Raw genomic sequence first — 2,839 nt, 5'->3', positions numbered from 1 at the left:
CCCATTTCTTCCCTCCCTCTCCTCCTCCCCGTGCACCCCCTCCCCCCACCTCTTCTAATCACCAAAGGACTCCCGACAAATCATCGATTGCTCACCTGCGGTAGAGCTAATGAAATGGCCAATCACGCCCATTTTTCTTCACCTCAAACCCTTCCTCGTAGTTTGCCAGTTTATTTTACTTAATTGTATCCATTTAAGATGAAGACAGTTCCCGGCGTCATGGAAGTAAAGATTATTTTGATGATGCGACTGTAAGCTAAAGTGAGCTGAAAAAGATTCTTTATATAACGGAGTCAGGATCCACTAACGATCACTTACAGGTTCATTGGGTTATTGACAAAGATTGTGAACAAAAGGGCGGCAGCCACTCTATTCCAACAGTGGTGCAAAACGGGATCGGCAACTCACACTAATCAGTGGGCACATAACATGCCGTCGCATTCACCTGATCTGCAGACTGGTTTCGTCTATTTTGTCACATAGTCATGCTAGAAGAGACACGCATTCGAGAACTTTTAATTGAGATATTAAGATGCCGTATGGTGTAATAAAAGTAAGAAAAGCACAGTATTTTTACCACTTATATTTACATATGTAATCCCCATATGTATATTTACATAATTCATATACAGAAAAGTAGAGAGGCAAGCATAGTTTCAGCAACCATACAACATTCTCATCTTAACGCTCCGTAGTGTAATGAAATCAAACGGAAATGATGTTTGCCTTAAATAATGTTGAAATAGCGATTGAGTTCCTATCCAAGGGACCTCAGATAGTGTCAGGGCACGATACTAAGTTGAGGGGCCATTCCTTATTTTGCTTTTATTTTTCCCGTGTGTGGAATAATATCATGCCATGGGCTCCTAGGGGTATGTTCATTCCCTTCTCCTTCAATTAAAACCCTAACGGTGAAAATGAAGTCAAAGGGGGTTGGTTGGCTGTACAAAACCAAGCGGGGGGTTTGGCATTTTTTTTCACAGAAGGGTGTTTTGAAGGAGGATTTTGATAGACATCTTTAACCCATAGCAAGGATGGGGGGCTTCTTCCTCTATGTATTACCATGCAAACCACACTGCAATTACCATTATATGAAAGTATATGCTAAACTATAGTCTTTTCAGAAGATAATACCTATAGAATGTTTGTGGAGTAAAATTATATACAGTAATATCACACTTTACACTTATTAATTATCGTGAAAGACGTCCTTTGCTTAATGCACACCTTACACACTTTAGTTAGAAGCAAGAATAATCAAATTTCCTCTTTGCACAAATCGATTCCAGTAAAAAATGGGAATAAAGATAACCGGAAAACAATATAATTACCATAGACCAACTGATGTTAGTAAATTGTCGGGTATTGGCCCAAGGGTGAATGGGCGGGGAGATAAGGGAATTGGGAGTCCCAAGGGTACAACATTTTAATTCACCGTGTAAGGGTGTGACAGTCCCTGGAGACGAAGTATTTAGGTCTCTCTAATCCACTATATATATGTAATTTTTATTCTCGTAGAAACATACTACCTTATAGTTTTTCCCCCATTCCAAATACTCGTTTTTTAATAGTTTTCTTTTACTTTTACCGAGTTTTTGTTATTTAAAAAAATCCATTTTGCTTCGGTCGAAGCTGTTTTGGATCTGTAGTACCCAAGTTGTCAAAACTTTGTTAAAAGGAAGTGAAGGTTAACGGAAAAATAAAACATTGTAATATTAGTCAACCGACATTCGAGTTAAGGAGAGAGAGCACGTCGAGGAAAATCAATTGCTTTCAGCAAATCTGAGTACGTCACATTTCCACGTAAATATTCTATGTTCGTGTCGTAGTGGCATATTATTTCTGGGATAGATAGGCGGGGTTATTAGGCAAAATAATTAGCCTCGACTCTTTCTGATTGGTGGAAACTGCAGGTAAAAGGGGTATATAAGATCAGGAATGACCTCTCTCATTATACCTGTCCTTGACCACTGCGAACATGGATCATCTCGCACTGATGAACATTCACCCATGGAACTACAGCCTCCCCTGGGCGCCGCCCGCCAGCCCTCCTGCTCGCAGCATCACGCCCCCTCGGATGTCCCACAAGGCCAAGGCCTTCACCATCGACGCCCTTTTGGGACATCACACTGAAAAGGATCTTCCTGCCACAGCCGCTTCCCCGCCTGCATCTCCGATCTCCCTCCTTCATCAGGAGTCCTACGACACCGCCCTCAGAGACGCCCCCGGAAAGATCAAGCGACATCGCACAGTGTTCACGGAGTCGCAGCTTCAGCGACTGGAGGAGGAGTTCCAGCGGCAGCAGTACCTGGTGGGCCCCGAGCGGAGGCAGCTGGCGAACCAACTTCAGCTGAGTGATTTACAACTGAAAGTGTGGTTCCAGAACCGACGCATCAAGTGGCGCAAGAACCAGTTCAACACGGGCGAGGAACAGAACACTTGTCTGTCTCCAGAGCCATCAGAACAACAGGAAAAATGAAGTTACATCGTATGAACATACATCCGGCCCAGTGATATTCGTTGATAATTAGCATTTATTTATCATTTTATCTGCCAATAAAATTATGCCAGGAAATACAGACTTTCTTCTTTTACCATTCTGCATATGATTTATTGCACACTAAAGTCAGTGGGCATTTGTAAAAAGGGAAAACGTAACTTTATCGAAAATTATATAATACAATTAACTGCTTCGAAAACAGGCGGACACTTCCAAAATATCAAAATTCAAATGGACATAGTATTCTACAGTTTTGTTAAATAACCAAACTGTTGATTAGATAAACAAAAAGCATATGGATCTCCGGGAAAAAGGGCGGAATTTGTTTGTAGAGACTCT

The 2,839-nt window shown here is 41.6% G+C and overlaps 1 protein-coding gene across 1 annotated transcript; it reads left to right on the top strand.

Annotated features, from left to right (window-relative positions):
- The first annotated feature begins 1,978 nt into the window (after window positions 1-1,978).
- On the top strand, window positions 1,979-2,522 carry LOC119592324 (ventral anterior homeobox 2a-like). Its single transcript, XM_037941152.1, has one exon. The coding sequence runs from the start codon at window positions 1,979-1,981 to the stop codon at window positions 2,477-2,479; it is 501 nt and encodes a 166-aa protein (XP_037797080.1). The 3' UTR covers window positions 2,480-2,522.
- Window positions 2,523-2,839: the final 317 nt, after the last annotated feature.

Source organism: Penaeus monodon, chromosome 30 (assembly GCF_015228065.2).
Source record: "Penaeus monodon isolate SGIC_2016 chromosome 30, NSTDA_Pmon_1, whole genome shotgun sequence".
Classification (NCBI taxonomy): domain Eukaryota; kingdom Metazoa; phylum Arthropoda; class Malacostraca; order Decapoda; family Penaeidae; genus Penaeus; species Penaeus monodon.
This window is presented reverse-complemented; position numbering and strand designations above follow the sequence as displayed.